Raw genomic sequence first — 23,921 nt, 5'->3', positions numbered from 1 at the left:
GAAGGGCAATGTTATAGTAGTGGGGGACATCAATATGCCTGATGTAGACTGGGAAGTACCTGTTGCCAAATCAACTAGAAGTATATTGTGGAATCTCTTGAGCAACTAGTAAAATAACCAACAAGTAAAGGAACTATACTTGATTTAGTACTTAGTGACATAGTATCTGAAGTGTCTGTGGGTGAGAGGCTCTAGTGATGATCAGTCTGTATGGTTTAATATTTAGGCAAAGGTACTGTGCAACCATAGTAAAACAAGTTTTAGACTTCAGAACAACCGATTCGGAAAACTGTGTACAGTTCTGGAGACCATATCTTCAGAAAGATATAAACTAGAAGCTGTCCAAAAGAGGGCTACTACAATGGTACATTGTCAAAAATATATAAAAAAAATGACCTGAATATGTATAGTTTAGAGGAGAGAAGGGAATGAGGTGAGATGATGGGAAACCTTCAAATATATGAAGGGACTTAATAAAGTAAAAGCTCAAAGCATTTTCCACCAAAAAACAAAATGCCAAAGCAAGGGGTCCCAATCTAAAGATAGAGGGTGGTGGATTCATGGAATAAAACTTCCAATTGAGGTGGTCAATACAAAGACTGTAAAGGAATTAATAAATGCCTGGGACATGCATAAGGCTATTCTAAGAAAAAAAAGTAACATGTAATATGAGTAGACTTGATGGGAATAATAATAATAAAATATATATATATATATATATATATATATATATATATATATATATATATATATATATATATATATATATATATATATATATACACACATACACAATATTTTAGTGATTGGCTCCTACAGAAAAAAGGAATACAGTGGGGTAGAATCTAGAAAAAGTAAAATAAAGCAATTAAATAATGGTGACATTTTGTTTGTATATTAATTTTTAGCAAAACACCACAACCGTTTTGTCAACCCAAAATGTTTATTGTCCCCTTAAAAGAAAAAACAGAATAAATTGATTTTCTCATGTGGTTGACCAATAGAATCAAGTGGTGTTAAATAGATTGGAAAGACCAGAGCAATCAAGTCATTGTTACCTAATTCCAGCAGCGACCTGATAAGGAGTGGTCTTCCAAGACTCCGCGTCTACTTGCTTTCCATCAGGTAATGTTACTTTAATGGTTTTACTTTCCTTCGCAGCTCTTTCTGCCAGTAATGCTTCATGCTCTGCTTTTAATTTATTATAAATTTCAAGCCTCTCATTGATGTACTGAGGCCATGGATTCAACTATGAAGGACAAAAAAGAAAAAAAAATAGATAAATCAGCTCCCTCTCAGGAGACTCTCCTACCCACCTTATAGTTGGCCTCTGTACAAATGGTAGCATTTGATGTAAACGTAAAGGGACATAAAACCTAATTTTTATTTTATTTCATGACTCTTTCCAATTTACTTATATTCTCAAACGTGATTCATTCTCTTAGTATCCTTTGATGAAGTGCAGCTATGAACTACTTGACAAGGCATTCAAGTGTGCCTACCAATCAAAAGCTAGCTCCCAGTAATGCATTGTTACTCCTGAACCTAGCTAGGTATGCTTTTAACACACTCTAAAGCATGAAACAAAATGTTTGTGGATCATGTCCCTTTAAAGTGATTTAATAGTCAACTCTGCGAAAATACTTCTATGCAAAACTGAAGTGTACTCATGCTCATTTCAATGTACTTGTATAAGCAAAATGCTATACACACCCCGTTCACCTGTATTTATCCACCATGCCAAAGAGATTCTGCGCTAGAGTCCCCAAGCCAGAACATGCTGTGATCTGAGATGATATCGCAGAAAACGCAGCATGGTTGCAGAAAGAATGGGACATACAGGAACGGTTAGCAATTTTGCTTTGCAATGCTGCTCCATATCAGGCTGTTCTCTTCAAACAGTGCTGTGCTCTGGCTGCACGTTAAAGTTTTCTTAACACAGTTTAGTCAAAGCAAAGCGCTGTTTGAAGATAAAAGTCAAATATGCGCAGCAGTGCATTGATTGGTGGCTGGCTCTCAACCCTGCCCCCTTGCCTTTCCCAATCTGTAAAGCTGCAACTCCTGTATGTAAGACACTCTTGTGAGCAAAGCACCTTTTTTATTAGTACATTTATACTTATGTGATTGTTAGACTGGCAAAAGGAAACAAAAGTATTCAAAAGACATTTAGAAAAACGTAACATTTATTTCTATGCAGCTAAATTGCAACGTGATTTTCAACTGCTTCAATATATTATAAGACTTTAAAAATTGCTTTATCCTCCAATTAATCAACACATTGCAATTGAGCTGGCGTTTAACTACCTAATTTTAAATTTAATTTCAAAATGCCCTGCAGATATTTTCCCTAAATAAAATTAAAAAAAAAATCTCATCACAGAAAATGAAAATAAGTTCTGCCTCTGGGGCTACAGTGTATTATTATATCAGCAATGATTAATAGAAGTACATTTAAAAAATGCTTCAATACAAAAAAAACAAAAACAAACTTAAATCCCATTAATTTTAAACAAAAAATAAAAGTTTAACAACATTTTAAACTTCCATAAAAATGAATCCACAACTTTTACCAAATAGTCAGCTTATGTTCCATTAGCTCCTAGATTTTAATTATAAGTTGTAGGTGGACAAAGAAATAAAAAAGGAGTTAAAAGGGGCATGAAAACCAAAAGACAAAGAATACAATTTTAAACAACTTTTATTAGCAAATGTGTCTTATTCTCATGATATCCTTTGTTGAATAGCAGCAATGGACTACTAGGAGCAAGCAGAACACATCAGGTAAACCAATGACAAAGAGGCATATATGTGCAGTTAACTTTAAGTAGTGCATTGCTGCTCCTGAGGCTACTTTAGGTATGCTTTTCAACAAAAGGATAAAAAGAATGAAGAAATTAATCAAATTAAATTAGAAAGTTGATTAAAACTTGCCTGTTCTATCTGGATCATGACATTTTATTTGACTTTACTGACCCAGGTGGGCTTCTCTGCTGTTCCTGAGCAGGAAACAGATGGCAATTGCCAGCTTTGTGCATATGCAGCTCCTAAGCATAACTTTAATTACATGCAGCATTTAAATACCTGGTTTGCAATGTGCATTCATTTAAAAATAAAGATGGGCATTTTATTATTATTATAATGGAATGTACCTTTAAAATGGACAGTCTAGTCAAAAAAATAGGGCATATAATTTTAAACAACTTTCTAATTTACTTTTATCATCAACTTTGTTCTCTTTGCATTCTTAGTTGAAAGCTAAACCTAGGAAGACTCATAGGCTAATTTCTTAGCCCTTGAAGGTCGCCTCTTATCTGAATTCATTTTGACAGTTTTTTACAACTAGAGTGGGTTAGTTCATGTGTGTTATATACAATAGATAACATTGTGCTCACGCCCGTGGAGTTACCTAGGAGCCAGCACTTGATTGGCTGAAATGTAAGTCTATCAAAAGAACTGAAATAAGGGGGCAGTTTGCAGAGGCTTAGATACAAGGTAATCACAGAAGTAAAAAGTATATTATTATAAACTGTTAGAGCTGCAACAACTAATCGGCATAATCGATTATGAAAATAGTTGTCAACGAATCTCATAATCGATTAATCGATTAGTTGGTTTGCAATTAGTTGGTCTGTGCACAACACCAGCTGCTTCACTCCAATGAACTCCTGCATATGGTATTGTGTTTTACAGACGTCTACTTTTCACTTTTTCAGGACAGTATACGTTTACAACTACCCCTGACTTATGTGCAACCCAGATATAATAGTCATCATTTGGATTGTTTATATTAAATCTGGTGTTTTGGACCTATGCTTTTCATGATATAGTGCTGAGCTTGTTGTTTACACCTTGCCCCTAGATTGATGGGAGTTATTTAAATTGATGTGCACTATTATCTGTTTGCACAATTATTAGCAGATCGCTTGCTATTGCTGATTATATGTACTGTATAAATAAATGTGTAAGGCTTTGTCCTGTTATTGATATACAGTCCTTAGTGCTTTTGATTTTGTTTTTTATTGTTTTTTTATATTTTTAATAAATTGTGATAATATGTACCAGATTCAACCTTTATAAGTATATATTCGTTATTTTTAGAGCGGACTAGATATTTCCCCTAACCTTATAGCTGGTTATTTACCATTGCATATAGATATTCAAGATATTTTTATGTTAGAATGAAGTCAAGGGTTACTTTATTGAGAAGCCCCTTGCCAAGGTAGAAAACACTTAGCATTGGTGAAGAGCTAACAAAGATAAATATCCCACTTTGGTGAAATTGGCAAAACCCTACTTATACAACTCAACAGCCTTTTCTCTGCTGCAGGAAATATGCTGCAAACAGAGAACCAGCCTTAGCCAGAAGCATGTGGACATGTTGAGATTTTTGCATTTCAATGCAAAGTTTCTAAAAGAGTGAATAACAGAATGTTATTAACAGTGATAGTCTAACTCTTTCTAGTTCTACCTCTTTTCAAACAGTTTGTGGTTTTGTTTTGTTTAAATTATAAAACTGTGCTCTGCTGCTTAAAAATTGAAGAAACCGTTGTGTTAATGTAAAGTTTTAGTCTGAAGTTTATATTTGTAACACTCATTATGTGGATTTTATTTAAAACATAGAAAACTATTATTGATTCTCTTTTTATCCGATTAATCGAAAAAATAATCGGACGATTAATCGATTATGAAAATAATCGTTAGTTGCAGCCCTATTAACTGTGTTGGTTATGCAAAACTGGGGAATGGGTAATAAAGGGATTATCTATCTTTTTAAACAATAACAATTCTGGTGATTGTCCTTTTAAGCTTTACACATTTAACTATAAAGAATATTAAAGTTTTATTCAAACTGCTGTTCAAAGAGCAGGTTTCTGTTTTGCGGTTGGCTGAACACATGACAAAAGTCAAGCAAATCTCTGCAAATATTTTGTTCTGCCAAATATCAGATAAACATCTCTCTATCCTGACAAGATTAAAATGAACGTGTGTTCCGGTCGAGAGTCCAGGTGTTCAATACACACAAAAGCTGCCATGGATAAGGCGTACGTACCTCTATCTTATAAAACCCCATAAGCAGTGGTGGAAAATTAACATCTATATGAAATCACACCCTTAAATTCTCTTATACTTTAGTTACATGATTTATAGCTTTATCGAAGCATTTTTGTTCAGTTTAAAAAACAAACACAACAGTCAAAAAAAGTACATGACAAATGTATTAAATACATTTTTTAAGGCAGTGTGTCACAGAAACTGAACAAGAGTACACTTGCTTATGTGCAGCAGTTAACAGTCAAATAAGAGTAAATCAGGGTGGATAAAAAACAGTGATTTTTTTTATATTCAATTTTTTTTTATTTATTTTTTTAATAAAATGCTCTGAGGAAAAAAAAAAATCTAAAAAGATAGTTTCGATTTAAGATACATTATAATCTAAAAGGTTATTCGTCCTGAAATATAGTTTCTAATTATATATCTAATTATATAGCAAGATGATGTAATGTTTAACATTTTTGGAAAATTAAAGGGACACTGAACCCAAATTTTTTCTTTCGTGATTCAGATAGAGCATGACATTTTAAGTAACTTTCTAATTTACTCCTATTATCAAATTTTCTTTATTCTCTTGGTATCTTTATTTGAAATGCAAGAATCTAAGTTTAGATGCCAGCCCATTTTTGGTGAACAACCTGGGTTGTCCTTGCTGATTGGTGGAAAAAATTCATCCACCAATGAAAAAGTGCTGTCCAGAGTTCTTAACCCAAAAAAGCTTAGATGGCTTTAATTTCAAATAAAGATAGCAAGAGAATGAAGAAAAATTGATAATAGGAGTAAATTAGAAAGTTGCTTAAAATTGCATGCTCTATCTGAATCACAAAAGAAAAAAAGTGGGTTCAGTGTCCCTTTAACTCCATTAAACCATTCACAATGTCATGCTCTCCAAAAGGTTTCTGTAAGATTATTTTGGGCAATTGTTCTATTTTGAAGATATCACATATTCTTGGTTTTGCAGTTCTCAAAACTGAATTTGTGTCTTCAGAAATAACATAACATAGACCTTAAAGGGTCATAATATTGAAAGAATATTTCATATAGAGCATACAATTTCCTGATTTACTTCCATTACCAAATATGTTTCATTCTTTTGGTATCCTTTGTTGAAGGAGAGCAATGCTTTACTGGTGCCTAGCTGAACACAAAATGGGTGAGACAGTGGAAAGCAGCTAGCTCACAGTAGTGCCTCTGAGCCTAACTACGCTTTAAACAATAGATACCAAGAGAACTAAGCTAAATTGGATAAGATAAGTAAATGCATATTCTTTCTGAATCACACATTTTGACTTTACTGACCCGAATGCTGTTGCTCCCTTGCAAATCTATGTATACAGAATCAACCAATACTAAGCTTCAAGTAGCTCACTAAATAGAAGATTGTTTGGAGTGGAATAGATCTGCACAAGGACCTAATTGTGAGGAGGGAGGAGCAAGCAGTAAAAAATAAATATAAAATTGTTTTAGTTAAATAAAACTATTTAAAAAGTATTATTATTATTAGGGTAATGGTTGTTTTTCTTTAGTTTAATTAAGCTACTTAAATTGTTATTAATGTAATCATTATTTTTCTCCTTCCAATAAAGTACAGCTGAAAAGTTGATCAAATAAACTGGAGATAGTTCACCAACCAATAACTTTATTCATTTCAACAATCTATGTATATCTAATGATATATAACCAAATTAGTAATGGTCTGACATAACTGGAAAAATTATCTGAAAAGTTAGTATTCTAAAAATGAAAACCACTATTTAAATTAGTCTTACTGACTAGTGATTTAAATCAGATTGAATTAAAACAAATCCACCCTGGAGCAAATGATTTGACTTTTACCGTTCCTTATTTGGAACAAACAACACCCCTCTTTACGCTGTGTTCTCTGTAAGAAATAAAAATCTATGTTTAGCAGTGAGTATGTGGCTAGTATCTTTCTATCTAACAAAGCACCTATCAAAGGGATATTAAACCCTGTTAGACTGTTAGTTTATCAGTTCATTTGTAACAGCCCTTAAATGGATAGTAAAGTCTAAATTAAACTTTCATGATTCAGATAGGGCATGTCATTTTAAACAACTTTCTAAATTTACTTTTATCATCAAAATTTGCTTTGTTCTCTTGTTATTCTTAGTTGAAAACTAAACCTAGGTAGGCTCATATGCCAATTTCTAAGCCCTTGAAGGCCGCCTCTGCATTTGACAGTTTTTCACAGCTAGAGAGCGTTAGTTCATGTGTTTCATATAGATAATATTGTGCTCATGCACGTGAAGTTATTTAAGAGTCAGCACTAATTGCCTGAAATGCAAGTCTGTCAAAAGATCTGAGGTAAGGAGGCAGTCAGCAGAAACTTAGATACAAGGTAATTACAGAGGTAAAAGAGACATCTTTTGCTAAGCTGTTCTTATGCTTTGAAGAGTATTTTTTTTTTTTTTTTTTTTTTCACATTTCCAAATAAAGCCTTTTTTGTATTATAACTCTTGTGCCTTGAGTCTCACCTGGTCTTTGTATATACTGGACTAATTACAGAGGTACAAAAAGAATATTTTTGTAACAGTGTTGGTTATGCAAAACTGGGGTATGTTAAATAAAGAAATTATCTTTTTATGTTTAAATGTTTTTTATTCAAGTGTCAGTTTCATATCATAAACATAGTACAACATTGTCACAAGATTACAAATATCTATACATCTTAAAGGACCAGTAAACACAGTAGATTTGCATAATCAACAAACAATGAAGCATTGGATAAAAAACTAAAATTTCATATAGACAAACTGAAGGAAGAGCTAAGCGAAACTAAAAATCGCAAATTACAAAGGGATTGGTTTGATCACCAAAAAGGGAATATATATAAATCAAATTTCACGTGTAGAAACCCTAGAAATACACAAGGCACTGCAAACAGATACATAAAGAATAGTAATGATATCAGTAACCAAGAGATCTCTGATAAATCTTCCACTGACACCTCAGATGAAGAGGCTACCACGAGTACTCAAATGAACACACAAATAGTACCAATAGAAGAACCATCAATCACTAGGATTTTTTTTAGAGAGGGACCTATTCCCCCCCAAGAGAACCATGCAAACAAGGAGACACAACAAAGGAAAACAGAAAGCAAATCAGAAATAAAAACAAATATAGGGGTGATTAACCTTTCAAAACTAATCTTAAAAAAGGAACACTATACACTACTATCCAGAGGGCTATCCTTTATTCCAAAACTTGACAAATTCACTTGGGTTAAGGACACCCATATGTTTGCTAGGAAACTAGCTCTGCACAAATATCATAAAACAGAAAAAGATAAGGGAGCTAGCACAAATGGGCATTGAACCACAAGATCATGCAACTTTTGACACCCTAGTGGAATTACTCGAAGAAAGTGATGAGTAATATTGAGAGCACTGGCACGAGAATGAAACCTAAGAGTACATTTATGCCACCTACCAGGCAATATGCAAATATTGATACATTTGTGAACATGGTAACAAGTGAATTTGATTACATCTCTAAAAATTCTAAGGTTAAACTTAACCTAACATATAAACAGAGAATAGCCCTAAAAGAGCTTAAGGAATATCCAAACATCACAATAAAAAATGCGGACAAAGGTGGCAACATTGTGATAATGAACAATGCAGATTATGTCACTATGTGTAAGAACATTTTAAGTATTGATGCTAACTATGAAGTACTCGAGAGAGACCCAACAGGCAAATATCTGAAAGAATTGAAATCTTTACTTGATTATGGCCTATATAATGAAATAATCTCCAGAGAGGAATTTAGAGCACTATACAATCTTAAAACACGAGTGGCAACCTTCTATGGTTTACCAAAAATACACAAACAGAAGAATCCACCACCAGGTAGACCAATTGTTTCAGGCAATGGGTGCCTGACTGAAAAAAAAAAAAAAGGTGAATTAAGGGAATTTGTATACAACTTATCCTCTTTTGTCCAGGATACAACAGATGTATTAAAACAGATAAGTGATATAGTAGTGAGCCCTGATAGCTTCCTAGCAAGCATTGATGTTGAAAGTTTATACTCAAATATTCAACATTAGTTGGGTATAAAAGCTGTTAAATATTTTTTGAATTCAAAAAATCCGAAACCCAATAACAGTGACCAATTCACTGTGGACCTCCTAGAATTCGTGTTAGAACACAATTACTTTCTCTTTGATAGGAAGATATATTTACAAAAGCAGGGAACTGCAATGGGCACATGTTGTGCCCCAACTTACGCGAACCTGTTTTTAGGGTGGATTTTGAAAATTTCCATTCTGAATGAAGAGATGAATCCCTTTCTACATAAGATCGATTTATATCTTCGCTTCATAGATGATGTTCTAATACTATGGAACGGCACTCAGGAGGAATTTGCTGAATTCATGAACTGGCTGAATCATAATGAATTTGGAATGCACTATACACATGAAATAAGTAAAACTGAAATTGCCTTCCTTGACCTACTGATTACCAAAGATGACAATGGAGAACTCTTTACTAAAATCTTTAGGAAACCCACCGCAACTAATAGTCTATTGAATTGGCAAAGCTTTCACCCAAATAGTCTGAAAAAAGGGATACCTACAGGTCAGTACCTAAGGGCACGTAGAAATTGTAGCAGCGAGTTAGAATTTGAAAATGCTGCAAAAGATCTGAAGTCTTGAGTCTGAATAAACTATGGATGCTCAGAGAACAGAGAAATTATTTATCCAAGCACCAAAATGTTTGAGATATATATTTTTTGCAAAAAAACATTTGTTGGTGATTATATATGATGAGAAAAGAAAAATTGATCCTGAGGCTTTTGTGAAGAAAGATATCATAATAAGCAACTGATAGGATCAGGACTCTAATCATATATTCTATTATAGAATTGAACACGGTTGCTCACTGTCCGGTTAACAAATCAAGGCTATATTCCATAAGAAGCAGAGACACTGCATGATGCTAGAATAACATGATATGCCAACGGATCCCAACGGTTCGTAACCGATTGGTAACCGTAAACAATACAAATAGAGGCACTAGGTGCGTGGCCGGCCCCTGAACCCTGACGAAGTCACGTAGCCGTGACGAAACGCGTAGGTGGGAGGGGCTTAGGGATAGCGTACGTGCCAATATATCGGCACTTGGAGCTTGCTGTGGGTAGCTTAAAAATTTAGAACTTTAAAAAAAAAAAAACTTTACTTAATATGATGCTGGTAAATGGTGGTTTATTATAAACCATTTTAACTCTCTGTGGCTCGCATTTTGCGATAACATTTAGCATAAAATCAGATACTATATATCGTTGATCACTTATTTTTATCCGTAATCGCATAGTGAATGCATGAAGCAAACAGCAACCACTTAAATGGTCCTAAACTATAAAGGTTTAAAGGATTTGGTGGAACGGATTTAAACTGTGCCACTGTATAATAGATATTAGCTTGAGGTGCAGACTTAACCCCTATGTGGTAAACTGTTGATTACAGTGTTACAAAAATCAGTGTGTGAATGTGATGAAACACAGAGTAACAACTGAATGAATCTATGTGCGCAACAATACAATACAACTTGGTGTTTAAATACACAAATTAAAAAAGGAGGGGAGTATTAGCACCATGTACATCTAACAATATATATATATATATATATATATATATATATATATATATATATATATATATATATATATATATATATATATATATATATATATATATATATATATATATATATATATATATATATATATATATATATATATATATATATATATATATATATATATATATATACACAGTGTGTCTGTGTGGCTACGATATAGAGTTTAGAACTATTTGATACAATGAGAGACAGATGATAAATACTAAATAGATTCTATGTTTGAATCAGAGCTGCCCCCTATGAAAAACAAGCTCACATAATTGATACTGGGAGTTGCATGCACCATAATATGAATAGGTGTCCAAAGATACAGGCTTCTAATTATAAAATCAGTGAGTGTCTTAAAGAGACAGACACCCACTACCTGAGTGATTGATATACAACATTGGAGGCATTGACATTATCCATATTCTCTCCCTAAATTATTTATCTGGTATGATAATTGTATACCACTACCCTAAGCCCTATGGTCTTATTTTTAATGTGTGTTAATCCTTTATGTTGGTCTGATTAGCGATGTTGCGAAAGGGGCAGATTGATAATTAACCCTTTCATTCAGATGACATAAAGGAATTGTGTGTGTGTGATATTTCCTAAGTGTACAGGAATTTTAACATGGTTACAATAAAGTTTCACTTTTTAATGTGGGCATTTCTTTAATAACTCCACAATCTTTATATATTGTATAATCAACAAATGCAAGATAACAAGACAATACAATAGCACTTAGTCTGAATTTCAAATGAGTAGTAGATTTTTTTTTTATAACAAATTTCAGTTATGTCTATTTCCACTCCCCCTGTACCATGTGATAGCAATCAGCCAATCACAAATGTATAGTCTGAATTCTTGCACATGCTCAGTAGAAGCCGGTGACTCAAATTGTAAATATAAAAAAAGACACATTTTTTTTTTAATGGAAGAAAATTGGAAAGTTTTTTAAAATTACATGCTGTATCTGAATCCTGAAAATTTAATTTGACCTGAGTGTCCCTTTAACAGAGACCACCTCATGAACCAAAGATCATTAACATCCATGAATCTTTGATTAGGGTGAGTGTTGCAGTCTAGCCCAGAGAAAGTCCTGTAATATTATGACCTCACGGTTCTCCTCCCTCCTCAAGGAAGCGGAGCCACCAAGAGGGGATATAGCGTATTAATGTTTCAAAGTAAAAAATTTCTAGGGTCTCAATTATAACAGGTAAAAGAACCAATAGAAGACAATATTGCATCATATAAATACATGAGACCTAAAACATTTTCAAAGCTTTAACATAACTAATCAAACAAAAAATGCCTGGGGATACCAGGATTGTAGACTAGAATTTTTAAAGTTAGTTGGATAAAATATTCTACATTTTCTAAATTTACATCTCCTTAAAGATTTTATGACCAAGATTGTAGGTGCAGAGACCTCCTCCAAATGTGTCAGTCCCCCTCCTATATCTGTACTGTTTAAAGTTTAAAGTTTAAGTTTGAGATTCTTGCTTGTTTTTCCCCCCCTGATAAAAGCGGCAATTTCAGCTTGCAGAGTTAATAGTTCTGGTACAATAATTTTAATGGAAAGAGTCCTAAAGAGATACAACAGTCTGGGCAGAAGGGTCATCTTGACTGCAGCCAAGCGACCCAGCCACGAAAAGTTATATTTCTTCCACTTATTTAGGTATTTTCTTATTTCTTTATAAAGTGCGTGATAGTTAAATTTATAAAGTTGCTGGAATTGGGGGGGGGTAGGTGAATGCCTAATATTTGATGGATTTTTTCACCCATCTCAAATTAAAGTTTATTTGCAGCAATTTTTGAGTGTGGGGGGGGTGCGCAAAGGGGAGGACTTCACATTTATCAGAGTTAATTTTATAACCCAAAATACTAGAAAATTTGCTTAATAATTTATATAGGTTGGGCAAAGTAATGAGTAGTTTGGTGATAATAAGCAAAATGTCGCCCGCGAATAGTGTTAATTTATATTCCGACCTTCCTATTCTGACCCCTGAAATATCAGGGTTGTTTCTAAATGTTTGCTGCTAGGGGTTCTATACAAAGCACAAAAAGTAGGGGCGATAGAGGGCACCCCTGCCTCATTCCATTAAGTATGGGGAAGGGCTTGGACTTATAGCCTGCCGAAGAGACCTGTGCCAATGGGGTGGAGTATTTGGCTTTGAGGGATTATCTATCTTTTTAAACAATAACATTTATGGTGTTTACTATCCCTTTAAAGCAGGGATGAGGAACATTGACTGATGTTTCAGAACTACATTACCCATGATGCACTCTAAAGTCCAGTTGAGCATCATGGAAAATGTAGTTCTGAAAGATCTGGAAGGCCAAGGTTCCTCATACCTGCCTTAAAGGGACAGTTTACTTGAAGATTTTTATTGTTTAAAAAAGATAGATAATCCCTTTTTTACCCATTCCCCAGTTTTGCATAACCAACACTGTTATATTAATACACTTTTTACCTCTGTGATAAGCTTGTATCCAAGCCTCTGCAGACTGACTCATATCTCAGCTCTTTTGACAGAAATGCATTTTAGCCAATCAGTGCTAACTCATAAATAACTCAATTGGAATGAGCACAATGTTATCTATATAGCCCACATGAACTAGTGCTGTCTAGCTATGAAAAACTGTCAGAATACACTAAGATAGAAGGCGGACTTCAAGAGCTTAGAAATTAGCATATGAGCCTAGGTTTAGCTCCCAGCTTTCTCTTGGTCTAATATAGAAATGTAGTAATAAAAAAAGATGCAATGCTCATACTAACGTCTTACATTCAGAATAAACAGCTTTGCAGACTGGGAAAGGCTGGAGTGCGGGTTTGAAAAATAATTCTCTGAGAGCAAGTCAACAAGCAATGCGCTGCTGCATATTTGACTGCTCACTTTAAACAGCACTTTGCTCTGGATGCACTGTGCTAAGGAAAACTTACACAGTGCAGCCAGAGCACAGCTCTGTTCGAAGAGAACTGTCAAATGTGGAGCAGCGCTACAAAGTTCAAGCTCTAAAAGTTCCTGCAGACATGCTGCATTTTCTGCAATGACATCTTAGATCATTGTATGTTCTGCCTTGGAGGTTTAGCTTATAAAAATAAAAAAAAAAGACTGTTCCTTTAACTAGCCACAGAAGAGGAGATAACATAGTGTAACAGGCTTTAGTATGATTGAGTCACCCAAGTTTCTCTAAAGGGAGTGGACGAAAACATTATTCAGATGCATTTAACAGGGAAAAAAGCCAGCAAATAAATAATGGATGTATAATAATGCAAGTTTTATTGGGTTTGATGTTCTTTTAAAAGGTGCATTAGAGCTGCAACACACTGTTGCCCCAGAGCAGGACGCGGCCAGGGAGACAGTCAGTAGAAGCATATGCACTTAGCTACCTGCTGAGTTCTCGCTCAGCTGGTTGCCGGCTACAGGACATTAACCATTTGTTTAGTCCCACTGCAGGGGTTAAACACAGCTGCGCACATGCATTTATAAATAATAAAATACAGAGTCGTTATAATGAAAAAAACACATGCTCTCATTTGTTTTAGAACTAGCAAAGCTTCAATGATATGAGTTTAATCTTGCCAAAAGTGTTAAACCTATAGGTAAAGTATTGCTTGGGAGCCTCCGAGAACCGATGGTCCCAAGAGGAAACTGCTGTTGATCGAATCAGCAGTGCTATTTGTTTGTGCAATTAACGCTGCTGACTGGGTAAGCAGCAATTTACATTCGGGTACAATAGTACTCTGCGGCTCTCAAGCGGTACTTTACCTATGTGTCACTAGTGATAGAATTACATGCTCTAATACATTTGAGCATGTCATTTTTTCACCAACATGTCCCTTTAACAACATAAATTAACCATTTCTAATACATACTAAAGGCATTAAAAACATTACCTCCACGCGGCCCCCATCACCAGATCCTTCCTTGTTTTTCTTCTTTCCACCCTCTTTTTGTTTGCCTCCACCGGCATTTTGCTGGAAAAAAACAAAATCTTATTAAACATTTCTCAGCTACGCACAATAGTCTGACTAGCCAGACCTTTAGCTATTAGACAGGTAAAGCTTGCAACTGCATGACAATGATTTGTTCCATTTCCATTTGTACTTGGTGCCTTTCATTCGACTGGAAACAGGCACTTTATTAGATACAAGTTCGCCTTTTTAAATATATGAACCCAAGGACTATCTTGATGAGGCACGGCCACAGACTAAGTGTCTTTGATAAGGACAAAGTATAGCATATTTATAAATGAGAACAGTTGATGCCACATCAAAAGTCTGAACAGTGCAAAAATAAATATTTACTTAAATAGATTAACTGACAATTTAAAGGGCCAATATAGTTGAAAATGATATTCTCAAGTTTGTTAGGGAATGTAATTTTAAAGGGAAGTTAAACCCATTTTTTCCTTTCACGATTCAGCATACAATTTAATTTTATTGTTCTTTGGTATCCTTTGTTGAAAAGCAAGGAGCGGCAGCACTCTATGGCAGCTGTTTTGCAAGAATGTATACATTTGCAGGAGAACTAGATGGAAGAACTGTTTCCTGCCATGTAATGCTCTAGACGTTAGCATGCTACCTACCTAAGTATCTCTTTAACAAAGAATACGAATACAAAGCAAATTTGATAGAAGTAAATTGGAAAATTCTTAAAAATTGTATGCTAAACAAAAGTGGCTTGCATGTTCCCTAAAGACTAGCAAAACTTTAATGATATGTGCTTAAAGGGACATAATACTCATATGCTAAATCACTTGAAACTGATGCAGTATAACTGTAAAAAGCTGACAGGAAAATATCACCTGAACATCTCTATATAAAAAAGGAAGATATTTTACATCACAACTTCCTCAGCTCAGCAGAGTAAGTTCTGTGTAAAAAGTTATACTCAGCTGCTCCCAGCTGCAGGTAAACAAATTTAAAAAAAATGAAGAAATGAACAGCAGCCAATCAGCATCAGCAGTGCTGAGGTCATGAACTCTTACTGTGATCTCATGAGATTTGACTTAACTCTCATGAGATTTCATAGTAAGCTTCCTTTACCTGATTGGTGAAATAATATGAGAGTGCACGATGCTAGTCCCTTCAGATGTCCCAGGACAAACACACTAAAATGCTGCTTAGAAATCCTTTACAATGGGAGGTGGCTACTGAGGAACTTTTGAGGTAAAATATCTTTCTTTTTTACATAGAGATGTTCAGGTGATATTTTCTAGATAGCTTTTTACAGCTATGCTGCATCACTTTCAAGTGTTTAAACATTTGGGTATTATGGCCCTTTAAGCCAAACTATGGGATTAAACACATAGTAAAAGTACTTCTCAGGACCCACAGAGCACTGCTGGTCCAGAACAGAAACTGCTGCTGATCCAATTAGCAGCGCTAGTCACACAGCTGAGTCGCGAGATAAGTGATGCCGATTGCTTTGTATTTCCTACTAATCCTCACTGGCTCATAAGGATAACTGCCTGATTCATAGGTGGAGAGGGACAGATCTTCGCAACTATGACAACAATACAATGATATATTCAAGACAGCAAAGACAATTTCCCTGCCTGTAAATCACAATCTCCTCTGCCTGTGAATTTGTGTTCTAAAATGCAAATAGTCTATATTTATTTAAAACAACAATTACCTTTCTGATTACAGTACTGCACTTCTTTCTGGTCGCAGGCAGTTTGGATAAAGGGTTTTCCCCCTGTACTAATGAGTAGTTTGTTCTGTATTCACAATTATTTGGCTAGATACTGCTAGGAGCACATCATTGTAACACTTATTGAGCAGGAGATAATGTGACACAGAAGAATAGATGACTGGACTTCATGTGTATATTTATATCTGCCTGTGGATGTCTCAAAAGTCATGTTGGTCTCCCTAAGTTTGCCCTGTTTGCTATCTTCAACTCATTACCTGATTTGTAAGATTAAGACAGGAAAAGTAGAGAATTAAAATGAATGGCAGGAAAACGCACCCTTCTAATGCTATTGAATTCATTATGTTAATATTGCTACAAGGTTTCACTGGATCTAATACTCGGCAAGTAAAGCCTGGCTTTAAAGGGCCATGAAACCCAAAAGTTATTTCATAATTTAGTTAGAAGTAATTTGGAAAGTTGTTTAAAACTGAATACTCTGTTATCTCATTTGCATTGTTCTCTTAGCAACCTATTTTGAAAGTTTGAAAAGCATAGATATGAAGCCTCAGTAGCAGCAATGCACTTCTGAATCATGAAAGAAAATTGCTTTGGTCATGTCTATTTAAAGGGACATTGTACTGTAACATGTCCTCCCCTTTAATGTGCTCACAATAATCCATTTTACCTACTGGAGTGCAATAAACCGTTTACAAACCACTCTTTTACCTTTAATGTGGCATATGAAATAGCAGTTTTTGCATGTTGAAACTGCCACCTATACTGAAAATTTAAATACCACAATATTAGACATAAAAAAAAAAAAAGCGATGGAAACAAGAGGCTGCAGTAGTATTCAACCTCCCAGTGGCGGGGTGGGGGGGGGAGAGAGAAAGCTCAGCCCTTTTGAAAGGATGCCCCTAAAACTGCTTGCCTGCATATATTGTCAATTAAAAGGGATACTAAACCCAATTTTTTTTTCTTGCACGTTTCAGATAGGGCATGCAGTTTTAAGCAACCTTATAATTTACTCCTATTATCAATTTTTCTTCATTCTCTAGCTATCTTTATTTTAAAAAGAAGGCATCTAAGCTAAGGAGCCAGGCAGTTTTTGGTTCAGTGACACTGGACAGCACTTGTTTATTGGTGGGTGCATTTAGCCACCAATCAGCAAGCACAACCCAGGCATACGTATACACGTGTGTGTGTGTGTGTGTGTGTGTGTGTGTGTGTGTGTGTGTGTGTGTGTGTGTGTATATATATAAAAAACACAATCATATGAGGTAATATTAGCACTTGACAACCAGTGATGTGCTGCTCTTTCAGTCCCAGTTTTTATATATATATATATATACATACATACATACATACATACATACATACATACATACACACACACATCATTCATATGGAATAGGCACTCCAAGGGTTAAATATATGCCAAGTCCTTGTATGTAGATAATGATTCCAATAAGACTCAGCTTCTTGTATGATTTTCAACACTTTAATATAGTGAGCATTTCCAAAGTGTAAGCCCACAAGGTGTGGGCTGAAACATTTATATATAAAAATGTAGCAGGCACTCACTGGTATTTAAATAAAGGATATCTTTTAATCCCACAAGGTGTGACGTTTCGGAGTATTACCTCCTTCCTCAGACAGTGTCTGAGGAAGGAGGTAATACTCCGAAACGTCACCTTGGGGGATTAAAAAATATCCTCTATTTAAATACCAGTGAGTGCCTGCTTCTTTTTGTTTTGTATGCTGTGCCTGCTGCAGCTCAAAGATTCTTGAGTGCAATACTCTGCCTGGAATAAAATATATATATATATATATATATATATATATATATATATATATATATATATATATATATATATATATATATATATACACACACACACATACATACACATATATATATATATACACACACACACACACACATATATACACACACATACACAACAAAGGGGGTTTTTGGTTAAGCACACCACAAAAGGACAGTTTAATCTTAACACACATATTGTGGGAGTGCTACCAAAGTGACCAAAGCAATTACAAAACAACAAAAAGTATTGGTGCACATCCAACCACTTAAGTCCACTCTTTCATGGCATATTTGTATATGCTTCTGTCTGCCAAATATACTTACATAGCTTCTAATAAGATTGGGATAAACATCTCGCAATAATATTGGCTTATATTTGAGCTGCAAAATCAAATATACTTTTATCTGCTTAATATACACACAGGATCCTCTGAGGAAGAAGGCTGCAGAGTATTAACGCCTTTGAAACGTGTCAGGATAACTTGTCTGCACTATTTATTTTTTAAAAAACTACTTTTTAGCAAACAGCTGTGGATTTCAAGTCACGGAGTGACGTTCTTATTTTCTGCCCTTACACTGTTGGTCTCCGGACTATGTGCTGTGTTTTAAAATACCTCATACATTATTGAGGTTTTCTATTGTGAGGGTTATATTCTAAATAAATTGAGTTTATAGTGTACTTACAAACAGAGTTGCACTATTATTTTCTATATTTATTTTACAGAGATAAAGACCCAACAGCTGTTTGTGACATCCCTGGGAGACGGAGGGAGTTTTCTGCTGACACTACGCGACACCTCATACAGATTGAGGTCAAGGAGTGCGAGTAGACACCCTAAGGTGACCTTTTACTCCGAGCACTGGAGATTACTACTATCATCATCTAATCAATTTATTTTACCTAATATGCAATACTGCTTTGGTGTTTAACCCACCTCTTTCCCTGTCGGAATTATTACCAACTGTTCACGTGCCACTAGCACTTTAGCTCACGACACTGCAAAAGACTCTGTACTGTATTGCTAGTATTTATTTATTTATTGTATTTTATGGGTTATTGTGCTTTTATGTGAATCTATTCTTGCTGCTTATATTTATTATTTTGTATTTATATTTGTATTTCTATCCAATTGTGTTTTTAAATGTTTTTACACAACTTTTTTCTACCTTCTTAATAGAGGTAGTTGCTTTGAATTACTGTTAAATATTGTCCAGAGACATATTATTAGTGATTGCACCCTTCCTTATCTATTATCTCTCTATTTTTGTGTATATATATATATATATATATATATATATATATATATATATATATATATATATATATATATATATATATATATATATATATATATATATATACACACATACACACACTCTGTAATAACTTTTGTACAAAATTTAGGAGCCATAAACATTTAAATACATATACACACACAGATACTTACATAGGTATTTTGGGGACTCTAAACCATGAAGTCAATGCCTAAATTTAAGGTGCCATTGGCTCCCTGGTGCCTGAGTTTGTAGAGCACTGATTTAGTGTACGTTGTTTAATTTAATTTTACCAAATTAATCCTGCAGCAACTTGCAAAACTCATCTATCCATCAGCTATTGACAAACTGACATTAAAACAAGATAGATGAGGATTAACAATAAAAAGTATAAAATAGGGAGATTAATTGAGTGGAAGCTGCTATTACAGTAAATTAGTTCAAAGGCAGTAAGTAGTCTTGCAATCCACCAAGAATTAATAAGTCATTCTTAAGGATTCAATGTGGGAGGAGAGTTAAGCTTAAACAGCTTAAACATCTTGCATCATTTTCCAGTTTCAGTTCAATAAATCTAAAATTCAACTTGCTAAAGTTGTTGCCCGCAGCTTTAAGGCAATTTTTGTTTTGTTACTACACTCATTACAACATACATGCCATAATCATGAGCATAAAAAAGAAAAAGGTGTCTAGCTATTAAAGAAGGAAATTAAATATGTAGAACTGTGTGTTTTTTGTTTGTTTCTAAAAAAACTAATATCTTGCTATGCATGGGGACGTTACTGTCCACCAGGGCAGGTGTCGTGTCCCATATCAGCTTTTATTAGACATGGTAGTTGTGTACTTCCTGTTAAATAAAAAAATATTTTTAATATCTGATTAATACAAAAAAGGTAGCTACTGTTGTCATTCATTTTTGTTTTATTTTTAAACAGAACTTCCAAACTATGAAAGTTGGCTTTTTTGTTAGTGCACCTTTAAGAGTGTATTTTAAAATTTATCTTAAAAGTAATGGTAAATCCTAGAATTTGTGAAATGCTAGGATTTACCATTGTGACAAATAAAGGGGATTTTGATTCATGAATTATTTGCATAAATAAAAAGAGAGAAGCGCTCAACCTGGAAACAAACAATAGCATAATAGCTTGTTCTATGGCAAGTTACCACCCAAGAAGCAGCCTCTTTTTGCTCAACATGTGCCTTTCACAGAGAAGAACTTTCCTGTAGCATATCAGTCTGATCCTGACTTAAAGGGACAGTCAACCCAAAAATTACTCTAACTTATTTAGATTAGTTAAATCACTATTTTTACAGTAAACTATAGCCAAATTTTCATCTAAAACTTACTAGATCTCATCTGGCAGTTTGGAAATGGCTGCAAGGGATGCAATCTCTTGCCTGCTTTGGACAACATGGGGTTAAAGGGACAGCTGAGTCAACCCAAAAATTACGATGATGCATTAACATAATACAGCTATACTACTCTTCCATAATTCAAACAAATAGAGTAATGCATTCAAAAGCCAGAGGGCAGATTTATCCAGCTCCTTTGTACAGGGTGGGCAGATTTTCAAAAGACAAATCCTGGAAGACGCTCGTTAAGAACAACGGTCAATACTGCAAATTAAGGGCTAACTCGGTGAGGGCATCAGAGAGGACTGAGTAGTGAGGGAAATACAATAAAAATAAAACATGTCTCTATAATCTCATTGGACTCTTATTAACTAAAGCACAGCCACAGACCATCACATCGCTGCCTGCCCGGCACTCACTGCCTCTCATTCTCTGTAACGCACAGCCACAGACCATCGCAGTGAGTGCCGGGTATTAACAGCTGCTAGAGAGCTGAAATTGCAGGAGCGCGCAGGTATGAGACTACTAGACTCGAGAAAAGGATCCTGTACTAGTGCAAGCTTTTGGGAGACGTCAGAGAAGGAGGGGTCAGGCAGCCATTTCCAAACTGCCAGATGAGATCTAGTAAGTTTATTTTCTTCCAAAGTTTATTTAGATGAAAATTTGGCTATAGTTTACTGTAAAGATAGTGATTTAACTAATCTAAATAAGTTACAGTAATTTTTGGGTTGACTGTCCCTTTAACAGTAAAGTCCAGCCCAGAAATACCAGGCAATCCCTCTCTGAACGAGAGAAACAGCAAAACCCCAGACATACGCTTCGGCCTATTGTGGGCCTCGTCAGTGAGGTGCAGCCATATCCCTCTAGGCAGACTGAGCAACGGGTCCACGTCTGGATTCCCGCATCACACTTAGGGAGACTTCCCAAAATGTCATAATTTGCATAAATAAAAAGAGAGAAGCGCTGAACCTGGAAACGAACAATAGCATAATAGATTGTTCTATGGCAAGTTACCACCCAAGAAGCAGCCTCTTTTTGCTCAATATGTCCCTTTCACAGAGAAGAACTTTCCTGGATTATATGATTCATGAATTATAAAATACTTCATTCTGAAAGCCCCTTGAGCTGCTAAAGGCAGCCCACGGCAGAACGCTATTTGGCTGAGAGGTGACGTTTCCACCACTTAGCCAATAGCCGTGCAGGAAATTCAGCTTGGTAAATGGTAAATCCTAGTTTTTCACAAATAAAATCAGGTCCGGAATCTAAGCAATATTTTACAGGGCATTTAATTGATCACTTTTAATAAAAATGCACAGAATCTCACGTTTTTAATCTAGCCGTGCACTTCTAATACTACGCGCTCCGGCTGCCCACTAGAAAACTGTTTTTTTTGTTTGCGAACGGTTTGAACTATTTTCCAATCGGCTCTCTAACCATACGGCACTTTTTTTTTTTTTTAAACTAGAGCACAAATAGGAGAACAGTTCAAACCGATAGCTCGCAAAAAAATGAGTTTTGAAGTGGGCAGCAGGAGCACGTGGTATTAGAATGACATGGCTAGATTAAAAAATAAGTTACAGCGCATCCTCATTAGAAGTGATCAATTAGTCCATCTTAAAGGGACACTGAACCCAATTTTTTTCTTTTGTGATTCAGATAGAGCATGCAATTTTAAGCAACTTTCTAATTTACTCCTATTATCAAATTTTCATCATTCTCTTGGTATCTTTATTTGAAAAGCAAGAATGTAAGTTTAGATGCCGGCCCATTTTTGGTGAACAACCTGTGTTGTTCTTGCTGATTGGTGGATAAATTAATCCACCAATAAACAAGTGCTGTGCAGGACACTGAACCAAAAAATAGCTTAGATGCCTTCTTTTTCAAATAAAGATAGCAAGAGAATGAAGAAAATGTGATAATAAGAGTAAATTAGAAAGTTGCTTAAAATTGCATGCTCTATCTGAATCATGAAAGAAAAAATGTGGGTTCAGTGTCCCTTTAAATGTTGCTTAGATTTCAGGGGTGATTTTAAAAACATGTAAAGCTTGCCATCAAGTTAAAAGGGACATAAACCCCAAATATACAACAATTAATCATTTCTTTATTATCTATATTGGCCTTCATTTTACATTACTGACAGTGCTGGTAAAATACCAGTTGTAAGACAGTTTTAATAGAAGAAAATCTAAAATTCCTAGTAGACACTTTAAACTATTTAATGTATAAGTTTCAGAACAAAAGGAGATCTAAATTTTAAGAAGGGAAACTACCCTGACTCCTACCCCACTGCATAAACATTATAATAAAGTAAAAAAGGAATATAGAGAAGGATGTTCTGCCCATTCAGTGCTGTCACACACGTGTAGGAAGCACTTACCTTATCCAGGCTCATGTTAGCCAGCTGGTGTGCGGCAGTATCAGTCATGCTCTGTACCCGGCACTTACCGCTTACCCACTGCCTTGCTATAAAAACAATTGCTATGTGGTACAACAGCTGATGCAACCGGCAGGTCACAACCTAACTTTCTAGCGCAAGGGACGAGGCACCGCAGACTAGGGTGACCAATCCGTGTAAGAATTGCTTTGCGACTCCACCCATCTTTCAGGGGCTTGTCCCATAGTACCCAATAGGATCGCAGCAAGAATAAAGAGAGGTTGCATTGCACACTCACCGACTCCATGAGTTTCCTTTTCACTAGACGGACAGGTCTGCTGGCAGTGACGTCATTATGACAAGCATCCATGTGGAGCTCCGAGGCGTGAGGAGGGGCTGAAAGTTCCGCTTCCGTTTTGTTAGATTTAATGCAATCAGGGTTGAGACTAGATTCTATCCCTCTAAAGGACATTGTCCTTTCTGAGAATGGAATTTAGCTCACTCAGTGTGAAAAAGCTAAATCCCATACTGCTAAAGGACATTTTGCCCCCTAGTGGTCATGTCCTGTATAGGGATGGGAATTAGCCCGCTCACAGTGACAGAGCTAGATCACATACTGCTAAAGGATATTTTTGCCCCCTAGTGGTCGTGTCCTGTATAGGGATGGGAATTAGCCTTTTCAAATTGACGGAGCTAGATCACATACTGCTAAAGGACATCTTGCCCCTTAGTGGTCATGTCCT

At 35.3% G+C, this 23,921-nt stretch overlaps 1 protein-coding gene across 1 annotated transcript in view; it reads right to left on the bottom strand.

Annotated features, from left to right (window-relative positions):
* The window catches only part of LOC128644505 (threonine--tRNA ligase 1, cytoplasmic), a gene marked incomplete at its 3' end in the record, with an annotated part of 70,608 nt that extends 47,246 nt beyond the window's left edge, over nucleotides 1-23,362 (bottom strand). Inside the window, 3 exon segments of the mRNA XM_053697088.1 lie at nucleotides 1,059-1,249; nucleotides 14,608-14,688; nucleotides 23,182-23,362. Of these exon segments, the coding sequence (XP_053553063.1) occupies nucleotides 1,059-1,249; nucleotides 14,608-14,688; nucleotides 23,182-23,229 (320 nt within the window).
* Nucleotides 23,363-23,921: the final 559 nt, after the last annotated feature.

The sequence above is a fragment of the Bombina bombina genome, unplaced genomic scaffold, assembly GCF_027579735.1.
Source record: "Bombina bombina isolate aBomBom1 unplaced genomic scaffold, aBomBom1.pri scaffold_1254, whole genome shotgun sequence".
Taxonomy (NCBI): Eukaryota; Metazoa; Chordata; class Amphibia; order Anura; family Bombinatoridae; genus Bombina; species Bombina bombina.
The sequence above is the reverse complement of the archived record's forward strand: the minus strand, read 5'-3'. Positions and strand labels throughout refer to the sequence as shown.